General features: G+C 46.0%; 1 protein-coding gene across 3 annotated transcripts in view; it reads right to left on the bottom strand.

Annotated features, from left to right (window-relative positions):
* Positions 1-19,222, bottom strand: part of LOC144120634 (solute carrier family 25 member 35-like) — a 48,767-nt gene that overhangs the window by 18,089 nt on the left and 11,456 nt on the right. For all 3 annotated transcript variants that reach the window (XM_077653242.1, XM_077653243.1, XM_077653244.1), the window contains 2 exons: positions 7,021-8,347; positions 2,990-3,208 (listed from right to left, as the gene is read on the bottom strand). In XM_077653242.1, the coding sequence (XP_077509368.1) occupies positions 2,990-3,208; positions 7,021-7,395 (594 nt within the window). In that variant the 5' untranslated portion in view covers positions 7,396-8,347. The remainder of the gene's footprint in view (positions 1-2,989; positions 3,209-7,020; positions 8,348-19,222) is intronic.

Raw genomic sequence — 19,222 nt, 5'->3', positions numbered from 1 at the left:
ACTACAGTGAACTAGAAGTACGGGATAGTGGAAAGAACGGCGGCCACAGCGCATTGGCAGCATGAAGCCAAAAGTGCAGACTCCTTCCAGGGTGCTGGCGTGCTCTTCCCAAACAATTCCAGAGCACTTCTCGAGCAGGTCATGCCAGGCGCAGCTGACACTACCACACCACGCAGCTGTCACCGCTGCGAAGCAGTGCACTTTTCAAAAGTTTATTTTACAGGTCAATTTATCAAAAGCAGTGGGTTTGAGAGTTTCATTCCTCGATGCTTTCCTATTAACAGTTTACCATGAAAAAGAAGAGAAAGAAAAACCACACACACTGCTTTGCACCAAAATGCAAGGCCAGGTATTTCCATTTTCACGAAGTCAACGGACATACAAGGCATTTTTGCAGTAGCAGTAGCAACATAAACAGTGGACCAGTGAAACAGTGGAGTAAAAGCAGTAGTAGCAGTATCCGAGTGCTTTTGGTGCAGCAAGAAATGAGGCCCCCTTAGAAACAGGTGCTATAGCTAGCTACAGTTAGTAAAACTTTACTCATGGGCCAACATATTGACCGTTGCATAAAATACAATTAAAATGACTTAATAAGTAGCTTACAGCATAATAAAAATGCAAAGTGAAACGGAATGCATTCTTGGTAAATCTAGATGGCCAAAAACTATATATATATTAATAGTGCAGTTTAATGTTCCTGATGAGACACATGAGCTATGAGACTTTCCATAGTGGGTGGCTCCGCGTTGATTTAGACCACCTGAGATTCTTTATAGTGTGCTAAAATTGCACAGCCATATAGCACAGAGCACAGGCGTTTTTGCATTTCGCCTCCATCAAAATACGGCTGCAGCTGCCAGGATCAAACCAGAGACCTTGGGATCAGCAGCCAAGCCATTGCGACGGATACATGTGCACCTAGATAAGTCATGATTTATACACACAAAATACTGTAAATTTTATTTTTGCAGCTCAACATATCTCGAATGTGTCTAAAGTCTCAGTTTGCAATATTTTGCGGGCACTCCACTTCGCGAAACTGATGTGGCAGGTTTCTTAGTGCTTACCTCATTCAGTTTCACACTTCATGTATCATGCTGCACGCTTAGAACAGCTATTGCAACAAAGGTAATGTGCAGTGGACATTGTAAAGGTGAACCTGAGAGCAAGTGTGATAAAGCCCATTCGCACATCATGACTTCAATGATTAATCTAAACTCGAAGAGCACCAAGACGTTGTGCAGAATGGATACAGCACAGCAAAAATCTAGAAAAAATATTTTTCAGTAAGCTTAAATTCTGCCTATTCATCTGCATCAAACATATTATTGAAGACTGACTGTGAGCTCTCTTTAAGGGCTATTTTTTTTGCCTGATTAACTTCGTGCACATATTATTCATAAAAAAACTCTGAGGTTTGAAAGTGGCTAGCCAAAAATGCGAAAATTAAGTCTGCATGAAAAATAAGGTGTTTATAGTAGAAGACACATGTCCACACTGGTCCCAACTATAGGTAAAACGTTCATGTGTGCCACATGTGTATGATGAATTCTTACCCACGCAAGAATTGCATCGTAGAAAATAAGGTGTGTAATTTTGCCACCGTTTGAGGACATGGTTTGCAATGTCCAATTCTGAATTCATGAGTGTGAGTTAGCCCGGGCTTGTGCGAGCCCGAGTTTGAGCGAGCCCATAGATTGACCAAAATTTTGTGAGCGAGCCTGAAAGAGTACTCGTGATATAGCCGAGATATGTGCACAACAGGTGAATGACAAAACTTGACAAATTTTTTTTGATTCAGCACTACAGGTAAGCAAGACCCTGAGAATGTCAATCTGCTTTCCTGCTTCATAGAAAACAATGTAGGAAATTTTGCCAGCCACTGCTGCTAGAGTTTTAACCGATAGAGCTGGGCTATGCTGCATTTTTTGTGCTCACAAATTTTATTATGTGCTGCTTAATTATGAATATGGATTTATAATCATGTGTACACAACGAAAGTGAGAATAATGAGGTCACATTTTCCATGCACCATCTTATTAGAGCAATTAAACCACCTCATGTGCTCTTGTTTGTAAGGAGTGGACGGAAGGTATTTAATAAATATAAGGCTGCTAAGATATAAATTTTTCTGCCCAGTTCTATTCGATTATTGTCATCTGCCCACACGTCTGAGCAATTCCAGCGACAGCAAAGACATGGGCGATCATAGCGCAAGAATTAGAATGAAACACCATTTTATCAACCACCATCTCCAAGGTTAACAAAGTAACTTATCACTATACATGTACGTCATATTAAGGCCTGCAGTTACAGAGAGGGTAAAGTGCAAAACTCTTCGTACTTGAAATATGCCCATTAGAAACGTGCACTCAGATATGTTTCTTAACAGTCTCTCATATTTATACAGGCCCTTCTAGTGCAAGCAAATGATCTTTTTAGAAACACAGATTGGGTGCCTGATAAGAAGTGCGATGTCATGGTCCTGCAAGCGTTTTACTAGTACATGGAAACTTGCTGTTCCATGCTCTGTCTGTATATCCACCACCAGAAAACTCACGCAATGACATTTAGCAACTTTTCTATCTTGTTAGCAAGCAAATATTCACGTAAAAGTGCTCTTAGAACTACTTTCCGACAGTGTCGTAACGTTCAGGCGAAACACCCACGCAATGGAACAAACGATGTGGTTCCTCGCATGCCAATCTGACTGGTTTGTGGTGCCACCGCAGCGTGTTGTCTATTTTGCGAAACTCACCAATAGCAACAGTTCCAAAAAGCTTTTTATACCTTTGAGAATGTAACAAAACAGCGAGCTCTCGTAAAGATGCAAAAAGGAGTTGCAACACATGGGGTACCCTGTGTTGCATGCCTCTTCCTTTGTCCAGTGTCAACTTGCTACAGCAACTTTCTCACCATTTCCCATGTCATACCATGCAATGACGGAGGGAAGGGGTAGAGTTTCAAGCAAACCAGAGAAGACACGTACGGCAAAGTGGTTGATCTGCGACCTGATCTTGGAGAAGGCGGTGAGCTGCACCGCTGAGCCCGAGGAGACCCGGAGCAGAGCAGCATTAGCACCCCGCCACAGGCCACGCAGATGCTCCTTGCGGTAGATGCGCAGAAGTGCCGACAGCATGCCCTCATGGTTGTGCTGGTAGCCTACTGCTATGGGTGCTGCCGACTGAGCCTGCAGCTGGACCTTGACCTACATTAAACACGATAACGAATTCAGTTCTCTCTGAAAGCAGTACATAAAGGGACTCTGAAGTGAATTTCAATTACTGCTCATAAAGAAACTGCTTAATGTATTGCTGTGCCTTATAGCCACACTCCACAGCGTCTATGTGAGTATGTATACATACAGAAATAAAATAGCAAGAACCACTAGCAACTTCAACACTACTTTTGTGAAGTACTGTATTTAACATCACCTGCATGAACTACTGATCTCAACATTTCATGCGTGGTTCTGGTCGTGTGCACAGCAGTATGCTGGCTACACCAGCAGTCCAAGTTATTCGGTAAGCCAGCATGATGTGGCCAAGCCCCGACAGGCACTTGACATACCAGTAAATTCCCCTTGAAAGCCACCCCCAGATGTTTTTTGACAGCACCATGGTTAAAGGCAAAATAAACATTTACAGAGCACACACTACATATCTCAATGAAGAAGCTTTTCTAGCAGTGCAAATGCACCTGAAAGTACTAGATAAAAACCAGCGAGCCTACACAGCCTAGAGAGTTCAAACCCCGTTTTTTAGAGCAACAATGCCTGAAATCACCATTACTGCTAGTGCAAATGGATGACAAGCTGGGCTTCAATGGGGCCTTGAAACCATTTTTGCAAAGTCAAGAATGCCTTGAATGTAGTAGGGTGACCTCCAAGGGCTCTGTCCCAAGGGAAAAAGACTGGATATCAACAGATATATGGCGTGCACAATATTTATACTTCTCCTTTCAACAATTAGCCAAATTTATTAAACAGCCAAGAATTGCATGCTACCGTACCAATATCCATATCAGCTACAAGTTCTTCACACTTAAACCATGCACTTAATTAAGTTTGGCTCCCCTCAGTCCAGCTAGTGACAAAAAGCGACCCCTGACACAGCATCTGTGTACAAGCCGCTAAAACATGCCTCCAAGCAGTGTATATTCAAACTCGAAACTCCTGCCATAAAATGGCAAAACACTGCACACCTTTTCTTTTGCTTAAAGTAGGATCCTCAATACAAGCATGTGTTCAGGAACCATGGCACTATATTTTTCACCCAAGTTACATAACATTACTAGAAATTTTTCCAATTAAAAAAGGTTAACTTTTGCTTAGTCTGTTAGATGTTCCTTTTTCTGCTCAGTAACTGTTTACAAGACTGCATTCATTAACCCTTGCACAATGCACCTTTTTTTTTTTCATTCTTATGCTCTCCTCCCATGAAACAGCCCTTATATGTAAAGCACTTGTTTCACACAATGAAGTCATAATAACCATCTAAGCACATTTCAAAAATTTTCCAGGTGAAATCTGTTTCTTGCACTTCTACTCCAACACTAAAATGCGAAAGGAATGCTTGATAATGCTATCATCATCATCATCATCATCATCAGCCTTACTACACCCACTGCAGGGCAAAGGCCTCTCCCATGTCTCTCCAATTAACCCTATCCTTTGCCAGCTGCATCCACCCTTTGCCTGCAAACTTCTTAATCTCATCCGCCCATCTAACCTTCTGCCGCCCCCTGCTACGCTTACTTTCTCTTGGAACCCACTCCGTTACCTTTAAAGACCAGCGGTTATCTTGCCTTCGCATCACATGCCCTGCCCAAGCCCATTTCTTTCTCTTGATTTCGACTAGGATGTCATTAACCCGTGTTTGTTCCCTCACCCACTCTGCCCGCTTCCGATCTCTTAACGTTACACCTATCATTTTTCTTTCCATGGCTCGCTGATATATTTATGATATATTTATTGGCTTACATTATGTTGCTGAATCACCACTGCAATCCTGCATAATATTTGTACCAATGTTGCACTATTCCCTCCTCCTTCCTGAAGTGCCTTAAAACGCAAGTGTACTTGCTGTGCATATCAATAAGAAAAGTAGCAAGTCACGTTGCAATACGAAGCAAGCAGTCACGCCACTTTTCCTCCAGACAGAACGTTATCTACTGCCCACATGCGAAAAGTGCTGCTGCCTCACCTCGCTAATGTCCCATGCAGCACCCCCTGTGTACTCAAGGGGCCGAGATAACGTGCCACAGACCCAAACAGATAAGCTTTCAACACAGGGATGACAAGATTTTCACACCCCTCCGGAGTGACGCGGCAGCTTCAAATGAGCATAGTGTCCACCAAGGCATATACGTTATGTTCGTAACAAATACGATAATTTTAGTTGCAATGTGCTTTACTAAGCGGCCGATAACTCCGCAGGAAAAAAAAATACAGTGAAAATAGCGTGCGCATATAAAAAGTGTACATATTCCTTACAGAGGTTCACACATGTACAATGTGATATTATGTGAACTGTGTGGTTCGGAGACTATTCATAAGCACAGTTGATGATGATGCTCTAGGTCAGTGCCATGTATGGTGCATGGGGAAAAAAATAATAAGAAGTTGTTTCACATGAAGCAAGGTGCTGTTTCTTGTTAGCATGAGTAAGCTGACTACCACTACAACCTTTGTTAACATACAAGTAGAAACTAAATATATCACAGCCATAAGATAAAGTCAGACCACAACAGCACAGCTGTTTGACTGGAACACAGCTGTCGGCTGTAAAAGCAAATAGTGCAACAGAGGGGAAAAAGCAAATGCTAGAGATTTTCAGGAAACACCGTACTGCGCTTCAGCGGACTGCAGGTCTGGAAAATTACAGCAAATTCAAACAACAGCTGTGTCTCTCCCTGGTACCTCAGTAATGTTAGGATGAACCATAAGAGTGCATACGATAGAGTTGTTGAGCCCTCACAATTTTGCCGATGCGAGCCCCAGTACTAAGGAGTTCACTATGCACACAAATACAAGATATTAAGTGAAATTTGCCTGCCCTTATGTTCTACAACACCCTACCTTTCCAGTACTGAATACTGAACTTTTGATGTAGCTGTGTATTTCTAAAAAACTTGAATGCACTAAGTAGACAGCCGAATTGCACAACTGCCCATAGATTCATCATAATTTTTCATGAAAAACACTACCAGAAGCCATATCACGCAATCATGAAATCAGCAAAACTATAAATCATATGAAACTGAAGCTCTACCAGTGCAGAGATTTCCAGTAGTAGTAGAAGTATTTGGTGTTAAGTGGGTCAGCGGCAGCTCATGCCACAATGCACAAAATGCAACCTGCTCGGGCATAAAAAAAATACTTGTAAAAAGGCAGCAACTAACAGGACACAGTTGCTTTATGCGAACGGAAATGAACAGGCATTTTTTCATGCCATGAATGTTCTCAGTAAAATGCTTTACAAATACACTTTGCATTAATATGCAGCCAAAATGCAAACCTTGCAATTAAATTGTGCATTGAGAGCATTTGGGTACAACCAAAATTTGTGCAGCAGCTTCACATGCGCCAGATTCTTAATCTCCCCCTGATGTTATGAAAAGGGCTGGTCTTTCAGATAATGCTTTAGCAATTCATGAGACAAATTGTTTTTGAAATTCCTTACATTCACTTAACTCCCAAGCAGAGATGCACACAGTCTCAAATTTAGTTTCTAGCTCAGCAACCAAGGTTCTCAGTTTACAGTTCCTTTAAATGTTTACATGATGTGGCACTTCCCAAAAGGTCATATGGACGTAACTATTTTATGCCACATACATGCACACTCCTGCCATTAAGAGCAGCAGTCCAAAGACAAGGTTCAAATTTGAATGACCTTCCACAAACTAATGCTGAAAGAAAGGAAAGTAGAACATGAAAACAATTGGTCAATTCCGTCTAATGTCTGTCCAACACTGCTGAAGAGCAAGGCGCGTTCTGGAGGGCTCCGAGGCAAGTCTCACCAGATAGAGCGGGCTCCCCACGAAGGCACCGACGCAGCCGGCCGCGGCGCCGGCCAAGATGCTGCGGGGCATGTTGATGCTGCCGTTCTTGTTCTTGGTGAGCTGCAGGTCTTCCATGATGTGGTAGGCGCCCAGCCGGGTACCGTTCATAAAGAACTGGTACCACAGTGCCGGCGACAGGCCGCTCTGCAGCGCCCGCAGGCCGTCGTGCTTGCCGATGGCGTAGAACGCGTGAAACACATTGCGGTAGTGAACAGTGTAGTGTCCGCGAGCCTGCAGCTCGCCCTGCAACTGAATACGTGTCTTGACCACTTCCAAGGGATTGGTGAAAAAGCCAGCACCACACGCGGCCAGTCCGCCAAGCAAAAATTCCATACTACGGGCCCAAGGTGGGAAGGCCCGCAGCACGACCTTATTGCAATCCCGCGCGCTCCCAGCGGTCTGACGCGCCCGAGAGTCCCGTGCACAGAGCTTACCGCCAGCCGCGAGGATGTTGTTGCGAGCGCCGACTAGCAAAAGCGCCGAGCGTTCGCAGTTAGAAGGACGAGGCGTTCGGCTGTGTCGAGCACGGACACACTGCAGGTGTTGCGACTATTCAGCTCGTCAGAGCGGGACTCCGCGGTGCATCAGCCGCTATATGGACATGGAGAGGGTATATATAGCAGCGGCGGGACCCTAGGATCGCTTACGATAAGCGGGGCTGCGGTCCGATTTCAAGCATTGCTGGAAAGATAAGAGCAAGCTTTCATCGTGACATCACTGCTGCGTCTGGGGAGGCGCGGCTGCGAGTGATATCAGAGATAGCTTGAGCGAAAGCGAGAATGAATGAAAACTCGACCCAGCCGAGCGCAACGTCACCTCTGAGCTCTTTAGGCGGCCGCCTGCTACTGAAAACAAGTGTTACGCGTGGTCTGGCACAGTCACAGAGCTCTCTCATCAACTAATGTGCAAGCACATACTGCATAAGTCTCGTCAATTTTGTACAGGAAAGGAATAATTACCACGAAGCATCACCGGCACACGTGCAGTAGCTGGCTCCCCGGTCGACTGGTGTCCGCGCCAAAGAAACAAATTTTTCACTCTCCTCCCAGTGACGTTCCACAATTGTTTTAAAGAAGCCGGTATAAAAACGTGCTAGCATGTGAGGTCTACTGACCTACTAAAGCGAAATTTCTGGTATTTAATCGCGCTCACAATCTCTTCCGCAAAACGACGACCGCGCCATCTGCAGAAAGCGTCTGAGGCATCTGAGGTCTTGTTTTCAGTTTCAGTTTCGAGAGTGTAGCGGATGAAAGAGCCATACCTCACTCCATCGAAGCTGTTGATGCTGAAATAGGATAGAGAATGGAATTCTTTGTATAAGATCTGATCAGGATAAAATTTTATCAGCTACGGAATAGTATTGGACTAAAGATACATACTGGGCAAAGAAATACCTATTGCTTGTATGAAAAAGCTATCTGCTCTAGGAAAGCAAAAAGACAGCAAAAACTAAAGCAAAAACCACAGCCTGTTTCGAAAAGTCACTTATCAAGGAGTCATAATTATTGATATAGCTCTTTTTTCTGGTTCTGTGAGTGTGAACACGTTTACAATATCTTGAGTTTACTTTACTTGAGTTTACTTATTTTGCTTCGCCCATTCGTGTGATCTTCCAGCTGATGAGAAATTATTTTGGTTAAGATATGCGTAGATGTCTATTTACGACCTACATACATCGGACATTTAATCTGTAAGGTTAGCGTAACGAAGGCAGCGATAAGTATGCAGTGTCACATCAGCCGAAACAACGACACGTGGATAAGGCGCATACCCCGCAAGTTGCTAGTTTTTTTATTTCCTGGCAGATGGCGCCACAAATCCACACAAATTTCGAGCAGAGAGAGCGAAGCGGGGAGTACGTATCTAGCCACCGTGCAGGGTGTTGAGAAAGATGCGTCGTACTTAATGCCCTTCATAATCAAAAAAATTCTGGCTCTAATCCACGCTGCGATGGTGGGGAGACTGCGAAGCTTTAAAACGACACCCATTTACACATTGCGGCGTCACTTGAAAATTCACACACGTGGCTCTACAATGAGCGATACTAGAGACAAGTGAAATGTACTTCAGCTGTATGCTGCATGCCTGATTTCATATGAGATATGCTGTTTACATTCAATTTTTAGCCTAATGTTTACAGGAAAGCGTCGGGCGATGTTCCCATTGTTCACACGCGCCTTATCATCCATCATGTGGTTTTGATGCCCGACCGCGGCGGCCGCTTTCGATGGAGGCGAAATGCTAAGGCGCCCGTGCGCTGTGCGCTGTCAGTGCACGATAAATATCCCCATGTGGTCGAAATTATCCTGGAGCCCTCCACTATGGCACCTCCTTCTTCATTTCTTCTTTCACTCCCTCCTTTATCTCTTCCCTTACGGCGCGGTTCAGGTGTCCGCAGATATGTGAGACAGATACTGCACCATTTCCTTTGCCCAAAAAACAATTTTCGTTTTCACCTCCATCGAAACGCGGTCTATGAGCGTTCAAAAAATGAGGAGAGGAAAAGGCGTGAGGACGCTGAAATTCAAATATTAGCTGCTGATAATCCCGCGTTATAAAACATTGAAAAATGGCGGACGATTGACCGTGGTTAGGACAAATGCGAATTAGGCGCGCTAGCACTTAGGTTTTATTTCGAGGCTCGGTTTTCAAGCTCGAGCCCGCTTCAGACAAAGATCGGTGAAATCGATGACTGGGGGCCATAGTGCTAGCGTGCTAAAACTGGAGGGGACACTTAAGCTCCACCTTAAGGGTATGGCGCGGCCACAGAAAGGGGTGTTTGAGCTTGGCTTTAAAATGCTTGCATTATGTAGAGTACAGACCAATACACCAATACATTTTTAAATATTCCCGCTTTCGCACCTCGCGGCGACGCGCGGTGCCGGGCTTTCGCGCGAAAAACCTATAGCATACGACGTCACATCGTGCAAGTGACGTCAGCAGCCGGTAGCCGGGGGTTCACAGCGCCAAATTCTTTCAGGCGTCACACGCTACCGCGGCCGCGGCCGGCGGAGGTAGGGGAGGGGCCGAGTAGGTTGGATGGATGGATGGATGGATGGATGGATGGATGGATGGATGGATGGATGGATGATGGATGGATGGATGGATGGATGGATGGATGGACGGATGGACGGATGGACGGATGGATGGATGGATGGATGGATGGATGGATGGATGGATGGATGGATGGATGGATGGATGGATGGATGGATGGATGGATGGATGGATGGATGGATGGATGGATGGATAAGGCTGAACCCTTTTAAATCGGGCGGTGGTTCAAGCCACCTAGTCATGACTTGTGAAATTTTACTCTTGTCTTGATTTCAGCCACCAATCAGATAACCTTCGCTTATAGTTACTTCTACCCGCTTAAAATCTACTTTCCCTTCACTGTCTTTAAACCACAATGCATTGGATAAATCAGCCCCGCTGCTTTCCACTGTAGGGTGAAGCCCTTTACAGAAAAGTATCAAGTGTTCAGCCGTTTCCTGCTCCTCTCCGCACTCAGCGCACAACGTGTCTATCTCGTGGTACCTGACTATATATGCCTTAGTCCGCAAAAGTCCCGCCCTGGCCTCAAACAACAAAGCGCTTCCCCACAATTATCATAGATATTTTCTTTGGCAATTTCCTGCTCAAAGATCCTGCGTGTTCCCGGTGCCGATTTCGTCAGCCTCCCTGTTTTCCACAGAGCTCTCTCTGTTTCTTTAACCTTTTTCTTAACCGATAATTGCTGATCTGCCCCCCTACTGCTGTCCAGATATTTGCTTCTCATTTTTCTATTTCGCTTTCTCCATTTCGTGTCAACATTCCTTGGGTAGAGGTATTTGAAAACTTTCCTAGCCAACTGCTTTTCCCCCATTTTTTTTTTTCAATCGCTCCTCAAATGCTTTCTTACTGCTAGCTCCTCTGCTCTCGAACGACGCCCATCCCATATCACCCTGTACCCCCTGATTTGGTGTATTGCCATGTGCTCCCAAAGCTATCATCCCCACGCCGCGTTGTTTGATTTCTAACCTTGCTTGAACATCTGGTTTCATGCACCGGACCGCATTGCCGAAAGTCAGGCTAGGAACCATCACCCTTTTCCAGATCCCTCTTACCACCTTATACCTATTGTAATTCCACAGTGCCGTATTTTTCATGAAAGCTGCATTCCTACTAGCTTTATTCATTACATATTTTTCATGCTCTATCAGACACCCAGCACCGTTATTTATCCACACCCCAAGATACTTGTATACTCATCCACTACTTCTAGCGTGAACTCCTGTATTCTATGTTCTCCGCCCTCATCATTAAATTTCATGACTGCAGATTTTTCCTTACTAAACTTGAAACCTAAACTATCTCCCTCTGTACCACAAATGTCTATCAACTTCTGCAAATCTTCCTTGTTGTCAGCCATTAGCACTATATCATCCGCGTACAGTAGTCCCGGTAATGATTGTTTAATCAATTCCCCTTGCTTGAAAAAAGAAAGGTTGAAGCCTAGTCCGCTCCCCTCTAGCTTGATCTTTAACACTTGCAGGTACAACATGAACAACAAGGAAGACAGAGGACATCCTTGCCTTAGCCCCCGCTGTATCTCTATGGGCCCTGATACATTTTTTTCCACATTTTATAAGCACTCTGTTATCTTTATTTATATATATATATATATATATATATATATATATATATATATATATATATATATATATATTAATAGATTAATTAATGAAAGATTAATTACTCCATCTTTCACATCCAATGTGCCCAGTATGTTCCACAACACTCTTGAATAACGTTGTCGTAGGCTCCCCCTCCTATATAGGGCCGGCGGAGGAGCGCCGCCGTTTTGGCGTGCGAGAGGAGAGGGAAAGGCGCGAAGACACGGAAGTTCAAATTTTGTCTGCATATAACTCCGCTTCCACAAAACGCCATAAAAAGATTCTTGCTGGAGGATAATTATGAAGAGGCGTGCTTTAGCATCCCAGATATATCGTAACTTTATTGACAGCCCCTTTTTGGGTCCCTTTAATGGCCCATATATATGCGGGCATTGGTCATTCCCTACTTTACATTCAAAGACCACTGGGAGTCCTCACAGCTATCCTGGCGCAGTGATGCAGCGTTTAAGCGATTCTGCGTTTAAGCGATTCTCCACTGCCCTGCGATGTCAGGCGCTGCCCCCGGTGGGGCTTGTGCGACCCAGGTTGCTATTCCCGAGCAACCGCATTGCCATACTGACAGAGGCAACCAGCGTCGCCAGACTACAGCGGCGAAATGGGTGAGTGGGAGTCTTAGTGCTGAAAAAATGACAGACGATTGATTATACGATAGTCGGTAATGCGAAGTTTGAGCGCAGCTATTCACACGCCACCTGACACCGCTGGCAGGTGGCGTGTAGTTCCCGCAGCAGCAACCCTCCAGGTGGCGCTTCGCTCTGCTACTTGGACAACCGGTTACGCCCACAACGCCAACGCCGGCTACGACGCGGAACGGGCGCCTAAAGCCTGCGCTCAATTTTTGCTGGAAGTTATTTGTGAAGCGGAGAACTTGAGAAATATTTTATTGAAAAGCAGAGATTAGTACCGGCGTGAAAAATCTGCTGGCAAGCTTCTCTGCGTGGGCATGTCATTAGGGAGAAAGACGGTAGGAGAGAGGCGCGCGAATTCTAAAGTAGAACAAGATAAAAGTAAAAAATAAATGGGCATTCAACTAGCGACGAGGTGAATCAACGAGCAACGCTACAAGATATGTCCTATAGAGGGGATTACGAAATTCAATTCATGTAGAGTGCATAATGATATGATTTACGGAAATATTAGAGTTTGTAGGGTATACCAGCGTCGTCTAAATAGGCAAAATTTCACGTCTAAGAGGCCTAACACATCGTCCACCGTTAAAGGAACCTGGGTGAGCGGCTCCATGCAATGTTCATAGTATGCGCACACTCGTCGGCATACGATTGTCATTGAAACAGAATATGTTGTGCTGTTTCTATTGAGTCGCAGTTATCGCAGTGCGGAATGTTCACTTGTCCAGAACGGTACTGAGAACTGTTTGTAAACTCGGCATTCAGACGGAGACGATGATAAACAGTTTTGAGACTGGGTGAGTGGATGTTTTGGTAATGGATGGTGCGTTAACATCCCAGACATGCCGCGGCTTTATTGAATAGTGTTGGAGGGTCAGTTTAAGGAGATCGCGCGCAGATTGTGCGGGTCTGAGAGGAGTTTGCGCAGCTTCGGAATTGGTAAGACCACGGCCGACTTGCCTTCTACTGTTTTGGAAGAATAGCTTTGTATAAATGGTAACCATCTGTAAAGAAAAAAAAATTATCGATTTGCGTGGTTAGGCCAAATGCAAATTAGGCACGCTAGCAGCTCGGGTTTCACTTCGCTACCGCTGTTCAGATCAAGTGTTCACGGATATGGCAGTTGTTCGAATAGCGATAATGGGTTAATGTTCATGCATACGGAATGAGTCATTCTCATCATTCATAGATCCCTTGGAGTCTTCCTACCACTCCTCCATGGCGCAGTGGTGCAGCCGTCAAACGATGCCCTACTGACCATTTATGGCAGGCGCTGCCATAAGTGGGACTTGGGTTGCGACGCAGGTTGCTCTATCCGAGCAGCCTCTAACGAATAATTGAGCTATATATACACCGAAACATTCCGGTTTGACCGGCAACGGCGGTCGCATTTCGATGGAGGCGAAATACTGGAGGCCCGTGTACTGTGCGATGTCAGTAAAAGTTAAGGACCCCACCCACCCCCCTCCAGTCTCCAACTGGTTGCCCTCAGATCAAATTTCTGACAAACGCTTTAATTCTAGAACGTTATTAAGGTAAAGAAAAGTGGTGGGCATGATCAAGATGGCTTCGTACTCAGTCGTAAAGCATTTAGTTTTATAAACACCTAAACCAATCATGTCCCGGTAAAAGTCGTTGATTGTCTGACCCCTATTCATGAGGATGGTTACCAGAATTGAAACAAATCAAGAGCAGACTTTTTCAATGCAGCCGATCACTCCTCATTTGTACATCTTTATAAAGCTTCCAATTTCAGTTAAAGTTTGATATGCATTAACAAATACACCTTTGAAGACTGCGAAATAACAAAATATGAGCAAGAAATTTAAAATTTAATTTTAAATAAAACATGGAGTGAAAAAATAAAAAGTAACAAAACATACTCGATGTCTTGCCCTTCCACTCGAAGAAAAGTTCTGGAGTCCGTGAGCATATAGTCCGTGCCCGCCTTTCAGCACTTCTTCTGTCCTCCGAACCTCACTAACACCTAACACATCCCATTTAATACCCGCTATTTCCTCGAACAGCACAGCTGGGCTAGCCTCAATAGGTAAGGTTCTAGCGTTAACCAGGTTTAAGTTTAGCGAGCTGTCCGGTTCCAGAGATTCTTAGCACCCACCGCTGCGTCACAGGTCTGGCAGAGGCATTGGTCTGATGCTTTGCAGCTGCTGGAAGATGAGGGCCGCGGGTTAATTGCTATGTTCTTATTGAAGATGGCGACCAAGTGCTACACCAGGGTGGCCAAATCCTGTTCTGGCGAGAGGGCGCTTTGTTGGCTCTGTTCGCCGGGATCAGGCCGCACCCCAGGCCTGGTCATTCAATTCCATCGACACTCGTTTCTCCTTTTTTTTATCCGGTTGAGAATTGCGCGGCACCGGCATTCGAGCCATGGCCCTGCTGCATCCATTGATGCATATTACCTTTCACCTCACCGCTAACCAGAAAACTAATTCCGCGCGCAACAAAGGACGCCCGCAACGTGGCCAAGCTCCATGCTGAAGCCTGCACTCGCTTTTCATTCCTCCTCTCTGTTTCTTTCGCGCCCTCCTTTCCCCTCCGTTTGTGTATGGTAGCCAACCGAGCCTTGCCTGGTTGACCTCTCCGCCTTTGCTTTCTTCTGTTTATCTCTCTCCCTGTTCCCCATACAACGAAATTGAGGGAGGAAGGTGGGGGGAAAGATGGGACATAAAGGGATTTCACGAAATGAGCCAACACGCTCATTACAAACGACAAGCAGAGAAAGCAAAGGGCACAAGCTTTCCTGCAGTCGGAAGAGATGCAGGCGCTTCGGAAACACGGGGCGACGAAAGCGACGCGGCGCTCGACTACTGATCCGGAGTTCCCGAGTTCGAACCCGACCGCGGCGGCTGCGTTTTTATGGAGGAAAAACGCTAAGGCGCCCGTGTGCTGTGCGATGTCAGTGCACGTTAAAGATCCCCAGGTGGTCGTATTTATTCCGGAGCACTCAACTACGGCACCTCTTTCTTCCTTTCTTCTTTCACTCCCTCCTTTATCCTTTCCCTTACGGCGCGGTTCAGGTGTCAAAAGATATATGAGACAGATACTGCGCCATTTCCTTTCCCCAAAAACCAATTATTGTTATTGTTATTGTTATTATTATTATTATTATTATTATTATTATTATTATTATTATTATTATTATTATTATTATTATTATTATTATTATTATTATTATTATTATTATTATTATCTGCATAGATGTAAAGAGCTTAATCAAAACTAATGAATGCTAGGTGGTCACATCGCCTAGTTAAGAGGCCATGTAGTAAGAGCGAAGACGAGTGAAAAAAGGAATAGGGGGACGGTATACTAGGCGATCGCAGGTGATTGGGATGAGTCGTGTGTCGAGTTCGAAGTGCCCGCAGTAAAAGAGCTGAAAAACTGCTTTGGGAGCAATAAAGAGAGGTGGTGGATGGAGGAGGCAAAAGCGAGGAAATAAAAAAGAGAAGAGAGTTGGGCATGGTGGAGGAAAAACCTGCACAGAAGAGAAGGAGACAAAAGCATAATTAGTCACCAACAAGAACTAAAACAAAACTCCGGAGAAAGAGGGATTCCAGCAAAGGCGGATTTGGGGGACGGGATCCGAGACGGTGGCTTACGCAACCCTTCCAGCTGGAGGAGGCGCACTAAAACCAAGCGAAAACACTCACAGAGGGAGACAAAAAGAAATTGATTCAAGTATGTGTGTGTGTTGGGGGGGGGGGGGTGGGGGGGGGGGGGCAATCACCTGCAGCTAAACGGGCCCGTCGTGAAACGTGCATGCATGTAAGGGGCCCGCGACAGCGGTAAAAATGAGAAATAGAAAAAAAAAGAGCGTTCACGACTGACGCGCACCGCGAGGAAGCCGGAGACAGTGTCCTGTGCTGCTTCCCGCTCAGTGCGTGTCGGTGCTGGCATCAGAGCCGCATGCCCCGCGCAGAGCAGTGTGTGCGTCGAGAGGGTGTGCGCTCAGTCCCCGCTCATAGCGAGATATTTGACATAGGAAAAGCATGCTGTGAAAAACCGTGCGAAAAAAGTCCGAAAAATATGTGATTCAAATTGGAGCGCCCCCTTCAATAATAAGACACAAATCTGTCCTTGCGGTCATATTGTTGTCACCAGCCTATCGAGGGACCGGAATCGCAACACTGCCTTCTTTTGTGAGCGGCTTACGACAAGCAGGCGTCGTCGCAAATTGCTTCATGTCAACGAAGCAACTGTTAAGGCTTTGGCCAATCAAGCGCCACGGTTACACGCTCAAGAAACTGTGAAATTTGAATTCTCTGCAGCCTCGACCGCGCCGACTCGTTTCTTTGAGGCAGGGCGTTCAACCTGGCGCTGTGCCCGCTAACCCCAAGGGGAATACGCCACGAAGCCAACAACCCCAACAACAACGAAATGGCGAGGACGAACAATGGAAGGGCGAAAAGGAGAAGGCGATGCCTTTGAGAACAAAAAAAGATAAAAGGGAGAAAAAAACGTTCCTGAGGATGAGACAGGCGCTCGAGACCCGCAAGCTGCCTTGCCGCCTCCCGATGTTGAAAGCGCGCGAACAATTAGACCGCACAACACGAGGCGGGGTAGCGGGGCTGAGGAGGACCCCTCTTTTTTTGAATACCGTAGAGTAAACACTGGGAACACCGTCGCGCGCATTGGCCGGTCACAATGGGGCAGAATGGCAGCGGAAGCGTCGGCCCCTCCGCAAGCAATGGCCGTGCCTCCGAGCTCCTCTGGCAAGACATGAGGCGGCAACCTTTGATGACGCGCTGCCGGCGCCTCTGGCGGTTTCGACCGCGGTGGGCTTCAACGCGTTCTCTGGGGAGTGCCTACGGACAGGGCAGCTTTTTTCTTGCACCGGCGTTGCCGTCAAGCAGCGCATATTCGACGACATTCGCAGGTTTAGTGATCGATCGGTGTGGCACTTATAGGTGATAAGTTGATAACGAATACTTCGCTCTCATTAACCAAATCATGGGAGATGTGTTCAGCACGCCACCAACAAGCCGCGGCGAAGTACTTGACGCGGAAATGGACGAGGCAGCTCTTTTCTGGCCCACTTTGGATGCCAGAAATAAATCGATTTATCGAAATAAAGTGTTGTGAGGTTTAAATGGATTCGTTCAAAATGGCTACACTGAAAGGCGTTTAATCGCACCTTTATGCTCACAGAACCCCCCCCCCCCCCCCCCCCGACTCCGCCTGCAATGAAGAGAAGTCTGCAATTTTCACGCAAGGCCCTGCAACCAAGGCTCCTGCAAAACAAGTCCCCTTACATGGAACCTCCAAAGCTTGAGGTCATTCGGGGGCTCCCTTTTCTTGGTTTTTTCTTGATTCGACCAAACATCAAAGTTCGAATTACTTTCGTGAGTGGCGGTAAGTTCGCACTTTCGGAGTAACGGCGAAAATAGAAGAGATTTTAAAACTTATGCAGGTTCCTTCACATGTCTTTGGCCAGCGTCTGACAGAAAAGTGATGCAGACTGCAAACATCTTTCTTTACTGCTCGCTTACCGAACTCGGAGGTTAATAAAAGAGCCTTGTAATCCAGCGTTATAGCAAAAAAGCATAGAGCGTCATAATAAACATCCGTTAGCGTCGTTTTCGTGTCGATTCTATTCTGAAGTTTTTCTCTTTTTCGCGCTCAGGACAAACCGTCGGAAATTCGAGAATGTCTGCGCCACGAGAGCCTGACCAAAAATCCCGTTCCATGGCGACAATGTTTAGTCGCCGTTCGACAGTGTTGGTTACATGTTTAGAGGAATCCACTGTTCCCAATTCGGGTTCTCGGTCAATTCGCTCTTGCTGTACCGTACGCTTGTCGTCCCGGTTAGCTCAGTTGGAAGAGCGACTGCTCCGGTGAAGCGGTGGTCCCGGGTTCGAACCCTGGACCAGGACGAACTTTTTTTAACAGAGAATTTTCTTGAAAAGCTGTAGAGCTTTCCTTTATAGCCGTATGGCTGCGCTTGTGTGGACGCCAATGAGTAATTACTCCCTTATTACAAATATACTCCATCTTGGGGGATTCCCCTAAGCATTTGGCCATTACTAAACGTACTTAAGTTGGCGGTTTGGGTTTGAAGTAGGCGGAGGCACTGCATGCTTAGCAGTGCATGCCAAACAAGGCCACTGCCAACAAAACCGCGGGGGAGGGGGGGGGGGGGTACTTATCGGGATTGCGTAATTGAACACAGCAGTGGTGGCTGGGTGGATAGGAGCACTGGCACCTTATGCGGGAGGTGCTCAGCTCGTAGGTTGGAGGTGCGTTTTACACCTGACTGAGAAAAGAACTGAGAACAGTTGCACCTGTGAAATGAAACTTGCTCCTCGAACCCCATCCAGAGTGAGTCGAAATGAAAGCGGCACGACTGAGTCTCTGCGCAGGCGCCCTACAAGTAGGAAGCCAACGCAGTGGGCCAAGAGCGATGCGGCAGAGAAAAGAGCCACAGTTCTTCTCTGGCGGGCGCTCTGCCTGCAGAATAACGGTCAGAGGTCATATAGCATGTCACGAAAAGACGGCGCTTTCATCAAGGTGCGGGATTTCTTGGATGCATCGAAAGTTCCTACATCAACTGTCAATAATAAATTAATACATGAGCTTAGTTGTCCCGGAGCAACTATATCAGCAGACAATTATGCAGTAATCTACGTCCGAGTTGCTATCAGCAAATTTTGGGTGCATGTGCGTAATGTAGAGTTGGCAGGGTTGTAAAAATGTTTGGTCACCGGGCTATACCCTCGAACAGAGGAAGCTCATCTATAGACCTTTCCAATAAGCGCTCCGTAGACGTTGCCATATTGCTCGGAGGACTGTTGTATATGCATTTGGCGCTAGCACGGGGGAAGCGGAACCGGTTTG

The sequence above is a fragment of the Amblyomma americanum genome, chromosome 2, assembly GCF_052857255.1.
Source record: "Amblyomma americanum isolate KBUSLIRL-KWMA chromosome 2, ASM5285725v1, whole genome shotgun sequence".
NCBI classification, from domain to species: domain Eukaryota; kingdom Metazoa; phylum Arthropoda; class Arachnida; order Ixodida; family Ixodidae; genus Amblyomma; species Amblyomma americanum.
Note: the sequence above shows the minus strand (reverse complement) of the source record. Positions and strands in the feature narration are given on the sequence as shown.